The sequence below is a fragment of the Camelus ferus genome, chromosome 22, assembly GCF_009834535.1.
Source record: "Camelus ferus isolate YT-003-E chromosome 22, BCGSAC_Cfer_1.0, whole genome shotgun sequence".
NCBI classification, from domain to species: Eukaryota; Metazoa; Chordata; class Mammalia; order Artiodactyla; family Camelidae; genus Camelus; species Camelus ferus.
In genome coordinates this window covers 5,237,937-5,251,051 of record NC_045717.1, presented here as the reverse complement: position 1 = coordinate 5,251,051, position 13,115 = coordinate 5,237,937, and the positions used below count along the sequence as shown (strand labels likewise).

At 38.4% G+C, this 13,115-nt stretch overlaps 1 protein-coding gene across 3 annotated transcripts in view; it reads left to right on the top strand.

The window, feature by feature from the left end:
• Positions 1-235: 235 nt before the first annotated feature.
• Positions 236-13,115, top strand: part of CPEB4 (cytoplasmic polyadenylation element binding protein 4) — a 61,865-nt gene continuing 48,985 nt past the window's right edge. For all 3 annotated transcript variants that reach the window (XM_006183435.3, XM_014558178.2, XM_006183433.2), the window contains exon 1: positions 236-2,763. In XM_006183435.3, coding sequence (XP_006183497.1) covers positions 1,639-2,763 — 1,125 coding nt within the window. In that variant the 5' untranslated portion in view covers positions 236-1,638. The remainder of the gene's footprint in view (positions 2,764-13,115) is intronic.

Genomic DNA, 13,115 nt, shown 5'->3' with positions numbered 1-13,115 from the left:
GCGCTCCTCTGGGTTGGGGAGCGGGTTCCAGGCTCCAGGCCTCACTGGGCTAGGCGCAGACGGAAGGGGCGTCCCTCGAGGTAACTTTTCGACCTTCCTGGGAGGGGACCTGGGCCAAGAGGCGTGGCCTCATCTGAATTCTAACAGCTGGTTGGTCTCTCGGCAGGTGGGCGGGGTTTCTGCCCAACCCCACGCCTCCCTCTTCGAACCGGAAGTGTCTCTTGGTCTTTCCAGCTGGTTGTCATTTCACTCGGCTCGGTCCTGAGGAGAAGGACTCAGCCGCGGCTGCGGGACCCGGGCACCGGGAGGCGGTGGCGGCAGCGGCGGCGGCGGTAGCAGCGGCGACAGCAGAGAAGGAAGAGGAGGAAGGAGAAAAGAAGAAGAGCCGGGCGGAGTCCGCCACAACGACAGCGGGGACTGCGGGACCGGGGTAAAGCGACGGCGGCGGCGGCGACGACGACGGCCCGGCAACCGTGAGGAGAAACAAAAGCCTTCTAAATTATACTTTTTAAAAAAAATCTGGGGGGAAAAAAGAGAGAGAGTAAAGGGGGGAGGCCCTTCTCTTTTAGGATAAGCACCCTAGTGGGTTTTTCCTTTTTTTCCTCTTCCCCCTCCTCCTGCGGAGAATCGAACTGAGAGAACTGAACAAACCGCCCCTGGGTCCCATGAGGGAAAAAAACCCCGGAGCCGCAGAGAGGGGAAGAGGCCGAAACCGCAGGACCTTCCAGGTCACCCCCTTGGTCCCCGCACCCCCGGGCCTCCAGCTCGTCCTCGTCGAGTCTCGCTAATCCCTTCTGACCGCGGCACCCCCAAGAGGGAGAAACGGGTGTTTCCAACCCATTTCATGGGGGAGAGGAGGCCGGGGGGAGCCCAGGAACAGAGACCGCAGCAAGATCTGCACGCAGAGCTTCAGGAACAGCCCCAGCGGCCAAAGCTGCACCCCGTGAAAGAGCAGAAACAGGACCAGGAACAGCAGAAACCTCCCTGCAATCATCTTTCCATTAGTCAATGCTGATTTCCTCTCCCGCAACCAGGAATTCGCCTCCCACCCCAGATAACCTAATATAATCTATCTATCTATCTATATATATAAATATATAATATATAATGTTCTTAAATTATTCCTGATTTTTTTAACCAAGCTGCCAAGAAAAGAACGTATTCTCCACTTAGCCCTATTCTAATTTTTATGTGAGTAAATCTAAACTGCTGAAGAAGACCATATGTGATTGTTAAATTATATATATATATATTTTTACTCCGCGCAGTGCTTATTCTTCTACATCCATAGATGCTTGAGAAGCTGTGTTTTTGTCATTCATGTACGTTTTCCTTTGGAAAAAGAAAGCGCCTATTTTACTAACCAAAGACTTGATTTTTTACCCTCTTCGTTTTTATTCCCTCCTAGAAATAAGCCCACTTGGATTCATGTCAATGTTTTAAGATTTTTTTTTTTTTTAAATTTCAGAGACCAGAATTCCAAATCTGAACTATTTAGGGTGATAAGCTGCGATCTTTGAGCTAGCTAAAACTAAGACATTTCAAACAAGCAACTTAAATTTGGGGTAGAAGATACAAAGGCTTGCTGTTTTTTATTGTAAGATTTTTATTGTAAGATTCTGAGCCTAAAAATAATAAATGGGGGATTACGGGTTTGGAGTGCTAGTGCAAAGCAATACTGGGAATAAATCTGCTTTTCCAGTCAGATTCCATCCACATCTGCAGCCTCCACACCATCACCAAAATGCCACCCCCAGCCCTGCTGCTTTTATAAATAATAACACAGCTGCCAATGGCAGCAGTGCCGGGTCAGCTTGGCTCTTTCCTGCTCCGGCTACCCATAACATTCAGGATGAGATCTTGGGGTCAGAAAAAGCAAAAAGTCAGCAACAGGAACAGCAAGACCCTTTAGAAAAGCAGCAGCTCTCCCCAAGTCCAGGTCAGGAAGCTGGAATACTGCCTGAAACTGAGAAGGCAAAATCTGAAGAAAATCAAGGGGACAATTCTTCAGAAAATGGCAATGGGAAGGACAAAATAAGAATCGAATCACCAGTGTTAACAGGGTTTGATTATCAAGAAGCCACGGGGCTAGGTACTTCGACCCAACCCTTGACATCTAGTGCATCGTCTCTTACTGGTTTCAGTAACTGGTCAGCAGCAATAGCGCCTTCTTCCTCTACAATCATCAGTGAAGATGCAAGTTTCTTTCACCAGGGAGGGGTCCCAGCTGCTTCGGCTAATAACGGTGCTCTGTTGTTTCAAAATTTTCCCCATCATGTCAGCCCTGGCTTCGGAGGCAGCTTCTCTCCTCAGATCGGGCCTCTCTCCCAGCACCACCCTCATCACCCTCATTTCCAGCATCATCACAGCCAGCATCAGCAGCAAAGGAGGTCTCCTGCCAGTCCCCATCCCCCACCTTTCACACATAGAAATGCTGCTTTTAACCAGCTGCCTCATTTGGCGAATAATCTTAACAAGCCCCCCTCTCCATGGAGCAGCTACCAGAGTCCCTCTCCTACACCGTCTTCTTCCTGGAGCCCAGGAGGTGGTGGATATGGTGGCTGGGGAGGTTCCCAAGGCCGAGATCACCGCAGAGGGCTGAATGGAGGAATAACGCCCTTGAACTCCATCTCGCCTTTGAAGAAAAATTTTGCAAGCAATCATATTCAGCTCCAGAAGTACACTCGCCCCAGCTCTGCTTTTGCTCCTAAATCCTGGATGGAAGATAGCTTGAACAGGGCTGACAACATTTTTCCTTTTCCGGTAAGATTATTATGTTCCATTATTAGATTAAGATGAATAAGGAAATGGCATGGTGTAATAACTGTGTAACTATGAGAGTCTGAATTGTTCGTATTCATATCAGAGCTCTTCTTGAAAATGAGTTAATTACTAGATGTTATTTTGGCAGGAGAGGAGTGTAATTTGGAACAAAATATTCAGCTGTTTTTTTTGAGGGGTAAATTTCTAATTATTATCTTCCCATAGATAATTGTATAAATTGGCATAATTATGAATACCAGGTAGCTAGTGATGTCATAATTATTAACCATAATCTCTGTCTAGCTTGACAAGAGACTCGGGGTTGGTTTTTCCCTACTTATTTTAGTGAGAATAAATAATATATAGATATAAATATATTTCACTGTGGCAGCTGATGGGCATTTTCTATCTATATCCATAAGTGTATAACCAAAACACTTAATTTTTCTCCATTGTAAGGTAGTGAATCCCTGAAAATCAATTATTGAATGACAGTTTTCTCACTGGTTATATTTTAAACCTGAAACCCTTCCGAACCACGCAGTCTGAACAGTCAGAATTCAGCAAACCGGCAGTTCCTCATAAACCTTTTTGCAAATTCTGCTTTGTGGCAGTAAGGATTGCTAGAGAGAAGATCTAAATGTTTTCGTCATCCCTATGTATTTTTGAATACTGTGAAGCTGTTGATCTCAGAGTGACTCTTTTATGATGTCTTTCACCCATTTGTTTATTTTCCAGTGTTAACGCTAGGGGTGTAGATAATTCAGCCATTCCTAAAAATAGATCCAGGCAAAGATCACTTGTCTTGCTTGCCACCAGTGTAGCCTTATGCTGCAGGAGTCACATTGTTTGATGTTTTTGATTTTAATGAGCAGCCAAATCTAGTTGATAGATGTGAGATAAAGGGAATTTCATAGTTAATTGAGCATCAGATGCCCCACTAAATTTGTATACTTTAGGGTATGGTCATTTATATGTGTTTAGGAAATTTAGATGGGTAATAAGGTAACATTGAATCAGTTTTCACAACAAACCCTACAAGGTAAGTTCTAATATTATCCCCATTTTACAGATGAGAAAGTTGAGTATCAGAAAGGTATAATAACTTGCCCCAAAGCACATAACTGATAAGAGTACAAACTCTAGGTTAAAAAGCAAGGATTAAAAGCTATGTCTGTAGACATGTGTACATGTCTATATACATGTGTACACAAACATACGTGCTACGTACATCTAGAGGGTTAATTTAAAGATCATTCTGCAAGAACTAAAACAGATTTCAAAATAGGTGCGGTGTCTCCAAATATGATGTAAGTACCAGTAGAATTATCTGTTTTAATTAATAATTTGCTCAGAGGAAGGGGAAGTTTGCTAATAGAACCCCGTGTCATTCCAAGGAATTAAATTGCTCTCTAAGGATTCAGGTAGAATGGTTAGGATGTATCTTAAAATATTTGGTGAAATCCAGTTTTAGATTTTTTAAAATAATTTTTTGCCCAGGTATAAAGAAGCTGTTGGCTTTTGTTTTTAGAAAGGGTTTTTACTCAAACTGAAGAGAGCAATTATCATGCCTTAGTGGTCAGGTAAAAGGCTGTTTAAGACGTTGGCAGTCCCATGAAATCTATTTTTAAAAAGTTGGTTTTGATATTCCTTTGAACATAAATTTAGAGGAAATTTAATGCAAAAGTAACTTTTATGAATTATTTATATATTGCTAACTTAAAAAATCCAAGATGGCATTCCCGACATTTTAACTAGATTTAAGATTGGCTCAGAATTGAAAATACTTTTCTTTTGCTACTATAAACTGACAGAATGAATATGTGACCTCATAGTTTGTTTTGCATTCTCAGTTTATTGATTTTTGATAAAGGTTTGCTTTGGGAAAAATAAAAATTTCAGAAAGTGAATAAACCACATATATGCCCATTACTGATATTTTATGGAGCTAATGGAATGTGCTTGACGTGTAATTTTTTTCAATCAGATGGTTTCTTAGAGATTAAGCTGGTTTATGAAATAATAATAGACTAAGATTGATGCTAAAAGATATCGTTAGAAGCTAACTCTTCCCTTAGAATTGTTGTCTGTTATGCTGAGGATGGACAAAAGATGAGTCAATATACCTGCCTCAAACATGGTAGAATGAGAAACTAGGTTGTTCATTTCTGCTCACCGTCCCCATCATTTTTAGGAGAGTGTGTGTATTTGTGTGTGTGAAAGAGAGAAGAGAGAGAGGGAGAGGTCGGGGGGTGGGGAGCTGAGAGCAAGCATTGGGGTGATTTGAAAGTCCTATGTGATTTAAAAAAAATCTTTATGACAAGAAATTCCTAGTTGGGTTTTGAAAAATATAAGAAGTTAGTGAACTGAGTACTGTGGTGCTTACTTAAATGAATGCAGTTCTTTGTATGTGTGTGTATGTGTGTTTTAAACAATTATTCTTTTGAATTAATTTTTGGCAAAAAAAAATACCATTTTGAGTTGATATGAATTACTTGATTAAATTTGATATGAAAAAAGTTGAAGGAACATTTATTTGACTGGGAGCCCAGACACCTAGGTTGTAGTCTTGGCCCTATGAGTGTAATAGCATTTGGGGGCCTCAGTTTCTTCATAAAATCGGAGGAGGGGGTGACCTAGATGTTTCTTAAGTTCCTTATGATCCTAAAACAAGCTGCTGTGGGGTTTAAAGTGCTACAGTCACAGTTCACACTCTTTTTTCTAAGTACTGCTATCTTATTTAAATGTATTACCTTAAACGCTATTCATTTTAGCAAAGACATTTTATAGATGTTAATATTCAATTCCCATTGCTGTTAGAAAGAATTCCTTAGGTATTATAGAGAGATCTTGAAGTTTACCACAGAAATTACAAGATAGAATTTACATGGCTATATTACAATATTGGTATTCAGTCAAAGGCCAGGATAATATTATTGTATTAAAAGGAAATAATTTACCTGAAATGTAACTGATACTGGGCAATGTTTATTTTAATTTGAAATGAATCAGAATGGTTTTTACATTTGTTTAATACAGGTTTGGGTACATACCGTGAATTAAAATTAGTGATGACATTAAGTTTTTTTTGTTTTTTTTTTTTGCCAGTCTTAACCTCTCTTTTACCAATGTTTATGAGCAGGAGCAAAGATTCCAACTATGTGAATAATCCTCTAAGTAACTGATATGACAGGCATTATGTTTTGGTATTTTCTATGTATTAAAATTTGTTTCTAAATTGTTCTTGCTTAGCTTAAAGTTTTCTTCGTGTGAATTCAGATAACATGCCTCAAACCCAGTTTTCAAATACAACTGAACGAATGTGTATTTAATAATAGCCAACATGCCTATGATAATTCTGTTTTACGTATATTAACTCATTTAATTCATTCAACAGGCCTATGAAGTAGAAATTATTGTTTTTGATATTATTATTACAAGTCACACATGAGGTTGGGGGTGGTGGGAATGCTTCCAAGAGGCATGTAAGATTAGAAGAAAGATTTTCAGAGTGAATAATTGATACCTGCTGATCAAAAGCTGATTATGGATTAAGTTTTGAAGTGGGAAATAATAAAATACATTTATTTATCAACTTTAAAATATTAGATAATATTCAAATCAATTGTTTGTTTGTTTGTTTTTAGTACCTACTATATACCAGGCACTGAGCTAGGTGCTTTCACATATGTTATCTCACTTCCTACATAGGATTTCTCAACCCTGTAAGGTTTGGCTTTCTTGTCTCAATTTCAAAATGAAGAAACAAGGTCCATATTCATGTGACTAAAGGCATGATTTGACCTTACATTAAGGGGGAAAAAATATCCTACCCATCCTGCCAAACACATCCTGGAATTCTGATGTCCAAACCAAATAATATATTGGGGCACCTGCCAATAATTACGTTTGAATATAGCACTTCTTTGGAAGGGTGCCTAGATCTTCTCTCCTTACAGGAAAGTGAAGGGAAATTGTGTGGTATACATTCTGATACCCTCTTATCTTCAGCTCAGTTACGCCCTAACTAAGAACCGAGAAGTAGGCCACAAGAAAAAAAAAAAAAAAAAAAGCAGGGAGACAAAATCTGTCACAAAGACCATCCTAAAACTCGGTTGACAGGGAGACCTTTCGGGGTTTAGAGCCCATTTGCTCTTACTTGGTCATCAAGGATTTGTTGTTAAGTTGTCTTAACCAGGCAAATAATCCATGCCACTTGAATAACTCTCCTTGTGTTGTCGGTTTATTGATCCTTAAAATTGCATATGACATCTTATATTTGAAAATAGGAAGTTACTGCATTGCTTCAGTTCTGAAAGTCATGGTGAATTATTAAAATTGTCTGAAGTACAACCTCATTACATTTTTTGGTTTTTAATATAGTCCCAAGAGGGATCTTTGCATAAGAAACATTTTCTTTGACTTTGTATTTGTTTATATTAGAAGAGGGGAAACTATATATATATAGTTTATATAATATATATGTTTTAACTATAAAGTGTGGGTTGGATGGCTCTGGCTCCAGCAGAACTGAAATATTGGGAGAACTTTGGGAATGCAGATGCAACGTTACTCCTTTTTGTAGGAAGCCTTTTAGCTAGGTTTAATTACTTTTCTGATGGAATCAAAACTTGAGCCGGGTAGAGTTTTCTGATTACTTTTTGTCATGTCTTCAGAGAAGCCATGGAGTATGATCAACACACTGTTTGAACATCTTTCAGGAAGAACCTGTTTATTGCAAGCCTAGTGAATGTGGTTGTTGCTAGTTTCAACTAGAAAGATGCTACTTAGTTCACGAGTTTATGCTTTTGAGAATAATTTTTGTTGGTGTTAACAAGACAGAGACGGAAAAGTAGTTTTAAAGTTAACGTATACCTACCTTGAATTTTAGTCTAAATTTATTTTCCTTATGACTTTTCTGTCTTGCTATAAGGAAAATAAGCTTGAAGTTCCATTATCACATTTTTTTCACCACTGTATTGTACCTTAGTTTTTGGTCCCATCACAGATAAGCTAATGTGTCTGATCCTTTTCTCTTTACGGCAGGGAGCTTATAACATAAACATTCATTTTAATTGTTCTTGACAAAAACTTACGTTATATTTAATTGTTCAAAGAAAATTGTTTTTGCAGAAATTAAAGTATATTTTTTACCATGATACATTGATAGCAATATTATCATTTTTTACTTCAAATTTAGTGTAGAGTCTCATCATATTTTATAATATTGAAACAGAAGGAGTTCCACTTTCAGATTTTCAGAAAATTCTTAGTAGATAGAAAGGTCTATAGATCCTATTTTTAATTAGTTTCTGAAGATGCAACTTTAATAATTACTGAGAAAGGCAATTGTGAGAGGCCAAAAATGTAGTAGACTGAAGCCCAGGCCCTGAATCCAAACAGACCTAAGTTTGACTCTGAACTCTAATTAGCTGTGCGACCTTGAGCAAATCGTTTAAATTTGGGAAGACAAACCTCATCAAGATATTAATTCCTAGGAGGAAAGGATTATTGTGAGGTACTTTAAGTATGAGGCCATATTAGGTGGCTTAATTTTTTTTTAATTTAAAATATGACTCTCTAATATTGGGTAAAATCATGAAATTAAAGTAATTACAAAAAGCTTGGGTATCTATGAAAGATTCTGAGCAGTCCTTAGAATTGCTTATTGTATTATATAAGCTCTACTTCTCAGAGTACTCCTTTTGAATAAGCTAGATGCAACCCAGAGCAAGTAGAACATTTAGCAGGATTATCAGTTTTCTTGAAGAGAAGTTTTATAATTGTACATATACCCAGACTTCTATTGGCGTTGGCAGCCTGCATCTTTCAGTAGTTTGAGAGATTTGGCTTATAGCAGTTTTAAGAAATTTAGGACATTTGATTGTTTTTGTATACATTAAAGGAGACTCTCCGTTAATGGAGCATTTATGATTGTTGGTAAGAAACAGGAAAACGTACCGTACATTTGAGTTGGGAATGTTTTAGCTTTTATCCTGGAATTAAGTTTTTTTTTATATTTTAATTAATATATTTGGTACATATTTATTGAGTGCCTCCTGTGTTATAAACTAGGCACAGGACTAGATATCTCATAAAAATTGTTTTGATTTGATTTGTAATGTATTTCTCTGCTAATCTTTGAATGATACTGAAGATGCATTTTTTTTATCATTATAAACAAATTAGCAACTAGCCCAATAGTTATATTTTATTTTAATCCAAGAGCTGTTTAAACTTTGAGGCAAACTAATAGGTTCAGCTTTAGGTATAACAGAAACAATGTGTAAATGGCATTTCCAAATGTTTTATTAATGGTCATATTTATAAATACACCCCTATTCATAGTAAGTGCTTTTTTAAGTTCTGTGACAACATGGTACCACAAAAGGCAGACTTTAGCCAGTGGGTTGCAGAATTCAGATCTCATTACTTGTCCAGGGAAAAACTCCATCCAGCCACTTGAGGTCCTCTCTCATGTTTGCAGACTGAATTTTTAGTTCAAAGCCTTAAGCTGAACAAGTACTTTTCATATTTGTAGAGTTATTTAGATTGGACAAAATTTCTATTTGCTGAATATTCATCTGATATATCCCAATCATTGTTTTCTTGTAGATCTAAAATAAGTTATAGTTAATCCCTCAGTATTATGCATTTTAAAACATGTTTATATTTAAATATTATGCAACATACTTTTAATAACAGTTTTCCCAGGTATTTTCGAGGAGTGATTCTGATGCTCGTCAGTAAAGTAGCTGCTGTAACCTTACTGTCTGTAAGAACCTTAAAAAGAACCAAACAAAGAAAGTTAATATAAGAACTTAGAAAAGTTATCCGAGTTATCGTAGGGAAGTCAGATTTGAGTTCCAGCAATGGTTTTACCACTTGCTAGCTATGTGACCAGGGCAAGCTACTCAGCTTTCCTGATCCTTCATTTTCTCATTTCTTTTTGTCCAGTCTTTTTGAGGATAAAATGGAATATGTCTAATATTTGGCTTCCAAAAGATTTTGTTGATATAAGAAAGTCAACACATAGAAATATTAAAAATTTTGTGAATAGCACAGATTCTTCTTATGTGAAAACCGTTGTGTGAGGTAATTTGAGCTTCCTGTCAAAGAAGGATTTTATAAACTGAACTGCCAATTTTGTTTAATAAAATCACTGCACTTCATAGTCACTGTACTTAACAGCCTACATGATGCTCTCATTTTCTTGAGCACTGCAGGAAAATCAAGTGACCAGCTGTTTGTTTCCTCTTTGGGTAAAGATTTTCCCCCTCATGTCTCTTCAGTTTCTTATTCTGGAAAAATTTAAATTTAAAAATTTAAAATATTCCATAGATGGAATAATATAGCAAACTACGAGAACATGTCATGTGGCGTCCAACAGTGGTCAGGTCCTGGACGGTCCTCTTTCATTTCTCTTCCCGACCCTCTTTTCCTGCTTTCATATTATTTTGAAGCATTTCCCAGCTAATAGATCACTTCATCTGTAAATGGTTTAGTATTTCAGAGATATTTAGTATCTCTAAAAGAGAGTCTTTTTTTCTCCCTAAAAAACATACAAAAATATTTTCTAGCTGTTTTTTTTTTTTTTTTTTTAAAGAAAGATAGTGGAAACTGAAGCAAGGCCCACATTTCTGTTGTGCTTGTTTAGCCTGTTTCACTACTCAACCTGGTGCTAATATCTAAAGAAACCACTTCTGGCCCCATCTCCTCCCTCCTGGGCTAAGAAGGGTGCTGGTGGTCACATGGCCATCAGAAAAAAAAAAAAAAAGAGGGAGAGAGAGAGATCCAACAAAACATCATCTGATGACCAAAAATGTGAGAGGAGATTGTCCAGGTTTCCTCACTCCATCTCAGCCTTCTCCCAGGTTCAGGCTTCTCTAGACTTTTTGGAAGGCTGTCCAAAAGGAGAGAGAACAGGACAGGACTGAGAGCTTTTCGGTTGCATTTTTATTTGCTAGACCAGTTTTTTTTTTTTTTTTTTTTTAAGGGGAATTTAGAGGTTTGGAGTCTTTTGCAGGCCTTTGGACTACATCACACTTTTTCATCTCTTTCTCTTTTTCAACTCACAAGTGTTTGGTGCTTACAGTGGCTTGTGTGCTGGGAATACAGGACCAAGGCAGACGTGCTTCTCAAGGAGTGTACAGGCCAGTGACTTCTTGCTTTGTGCCTGAGTGTTGAGAAGCGCTTTCTGCTCAGGAGACTCTGAAGAGCTAAGGGTGTGAGGGTGGGAGTTGTGAGGGCCCTGAAAGGCTGACACCGGGCACAGGCTGCCTCTTGACATTGCTGTCAAGGCTCGCGAAAGCTCAGAGATGTTAAGGATATTGTGGGTTATAGGATACGAGCCTCAGTTTAGGAATAAAGATTGTGTATTTAGGTGACCATTCTCTCTGCTGACTGTGGACCCTGATCAGGCCCAGCAGACGTGGAGCAGAGGAATGCTGACAGCCAGTAAGCAGCCAAAGATAGAGGAATGGCCAGAAAGGATCTAAATGACTTCATTCCTTAGGGCTGCATTTTAGTAGTATTTACCTACTGTCCTGAACTAATGACCTCTTGCCCCAAATAGCTTATTTGATGGAAAAAAATCTTTTTCTATTTTGTTTATGAAAATGAGCTACAGGAAAAAGCATGGAACAGCTGAATTATTCAGATATACACAAACAGTACCTACTTAAATATGTTCGTTTCAGGCCCTGTTGCTGTTTGACCAGAGAGAGAAGGGGCAGAGCGGGTCTCTTAACTGGCTCGTGTCATGCACGGTCTGTCATGGGCCTCATCTCATTTCTCCTCACTCCTGTTTAATAAGGGAGATGCCATCCTCATTTTGTTGATGAAATCAAGGTTCAGAGATACAGTATCAAGATTACTCATCTAGCGAGTGGCGATTTAAACACCGGTCTTGGAATAGATTTTAATTATTTCTCTCTGCCAGGCAAGGTGAAAATGAACAAACAGTTAATAAGAGGAAGGGGTCTGTTGACCCAGGAACTGACTGATCAAGTCTAGAAATGCCAAGTTGTGATTTTAATACAGTTAAGTGGTGAGAAGAAATATTTACCGTTTTAAAATCTTTTAATGCTGAAAATGAGTGTGGTTTATTTAGTGAAGTTAGAATAAAAGAAAGTTTTCTAAAAGACTTTCTGGAGAGATCTGATTCATCAGTTCACATGGGAGCAAATGGAGCTATTGATCCAATCAGGGTAATCCGCCGAAGACATGGATTGATTTTGTTATAGTGTATTATTCTATTAGGGGGCACTTGCTAGCCTCAGCTCTGTAAGAGGCTTTGCCTTCATTATAAAGTGGTCATAATGGGAAAGTACCTACTAAAGAGGGACCCTGCTAAGAAATATGAGATGCTACTAAACCTGGTTTCTCCTTCTTTCACTTTAACCACTGATGCTTGTTCTCTGCATTCAGACCCTGTAGACGGTGAAGGATTTCAGACCTTACAGGTGTTAACAGATTGAAATTTCTAGGTCATGACAAAGCTCATTTAAATGGACCACTTTTCTGAGTTTCTGCTCTGAAGTCAGACTCCACCACTTACTTGGTGACTTTGAGGGCAACTGGTTAACTTCTCATAGCTTCATTTGCCTAAAATGGGGGTAATAATTGTACCCAGTTTACATGATGGTTGTGAGGAACTGATGTGCATATGTCATACATCACTCATGTGAGACACAACACTGAGCTGGAAGGGACGTGTTCGCCACTTTAATAATGATGGTGACGATGATGAGGGACTTACTGTATGCTGCACAGTTGCTCCGGTCTGTGGCTGTGGAGATGAGTGATACAGTCCAGTGGTGGGAAGCGGGGTTAGCTGTAACCGAGCTTGTCGATATCACGTGGGATGTCAGCGTGCTAGGGGAGTCTGGGGGAAAGGGGGGCTTGTGCCTGCAACAGGGATGGAAGGGTCTTGAAAGTTGACTATATTGTCAACCTGTGATGTCTGTGGGTTTAAGTATTTAATCCAAGTAGAGTATTTACATTTGGCAAATTTTGGATTAAAACTCCCATGGTTACCTTTGATTATGGGCTCTGCTGGCATCTCAAACTTCCTAGTTATTTTGGCAGCTCATACACTGGCATAGACTTTCCTTTCAAACCAAAATATTTTCCTTTCCCTTCAAAGTTTAAGACAGAAAGAGAAACTTCCATAAGCTGATACAGAGCCATAGCAGTCTGAGAAGTGATGATCACGGTAATATCTGTCTTTATAAGAAGATAATGAGTAAAGGGAGTAGCTGAATTTTGGCTTTGGTTCTTAATGATGTGGTTATATTCAATTTAGTATATTTTGTGTTTTAGACCAGATCTAGTAATGCTAAAATATACTA